The sequence below is a fragment of the Geospiza fortis genome, unplaced genomic scaffold (genome assembly GCF_000277835.1).
Source record: "Geospiza fortis unplaced genomic scaffold, GeoFor_1.0 scaffold4289, whole genome shotgun sequence".
Taxonomy (NCBI): Eukaryota; Metazoa; Chordata; class Aves; order Passeriformes; family Thraupidae; genus Geospiza; species Geospiza fortis.
In genome coordinates this window covers 1,533-2,495 of record NW_005055310.1, presented here as the reverse complement: position 1 = coordinate 2,495, position 963 = coordinate 1,533, and the positions used below count along the sequence as shown (strand labels likewise).

The 963-nt window shown below is 59.9% G+C and overlaps 1 protein-coding gene across 1 annotated transcript in view; it reads right to left on the bottom strand.

The window, feature by feature from the left end:
- The window catches only part of LOC102036228 (protocadherin alpha-3-like), a gene marked incomplete at both ends in the record, with an annotated part of 6,586 nt that extends 5,625 nt beyond the window's left edge, over positions 1-961 (bottom strand). Inside the window, one exon of the mRNA XM_031065793.1 lies at positions 1-961. This exon is cut by the window's left edge and continues 6 nt beyond it. Coding sequence (XP_030921653.1) covers positions 1-961 — 961 coding nt within the window.
- Between the last annotated feature and the right edge of the window lie 2 nt (positions 962-963).

The window sequence follows — 963 nt, the reverse complement described above, 5'->3', positions numbered from 1 at the left end:
TGGCGCGCAGCGCCGGCGCCCCGCCGTCCTCCGCACGCACCTCCACCTCGTACTCCGACACCCGCTCCCGGTCCAGCGCCTCGCGCAGCACCAGCGAGTACGAGCCCAAGAACGTCGCCTCCAGACCGAACGGCGACGCCGGCCACACCCAGCACCGCACGCGCCCGTTCTCCCCCGAGTCCCGGTCCGACACGCTCAGCAGGGCCACCACCGTCCCCAACGACGCGTCCTCCGGCACCGGCACCGACAGCGACGTCACCCACACCTCCGGCGCGTTGTCGTTCACGTCCAGCACCTCCACCACCACCTTGCAGTGACCCGAAAGGGGAGGGTTTCCTTGATCTGTAGCATCCACTTGCAGGCGGTATAGACGAACATCCTCAAAGTCTAAATCATTCCTGAGACGAATCTCTCCGCTCTTTCTGTCTATTCCAAAAACATCATTTCTATCCTGAGGTAATAGTGTCTCGAGGGAATACGAGATATTTCTGTTCGACCCTTCATCTAAATCCGTGGCATTTAGTTTGATGACTAAGGTGCCGCGTTCTGCATTTTCTGGCAACTGTACTTTATACACAGACTGGTTGAACTGGGGTGCATTGTCATTCGCATCCAGCACCGAGATCACCAGCTCCATGGTGCCCGTCAGAGACGGCCGTCCCCCGTCAGTCGCCGTCAGCACCAACCGGTGCACGGGAATCATCTCGCGGTCCAGCGGCTTCCTGAGCACCAGGAATAAGGACTCACCGTCCTCCTCGGTTTTTTGCAAATCCAGAGAGAAGTGCTCGCTGGAGCTGAGTGCATAGGAGAGCTGCGCATTCGCTCCGATATCCGCATCCGTCGCGCCCTCCAGCGGGAAACGTGACCCCGGCACAGACGATTCCGCGATGCTGAGGTTTTTTCGGGCGGCGGGGAAGACGGGGGCATTGTCGTTGATGTCGGTGACCTCCAGCTGCACATGGA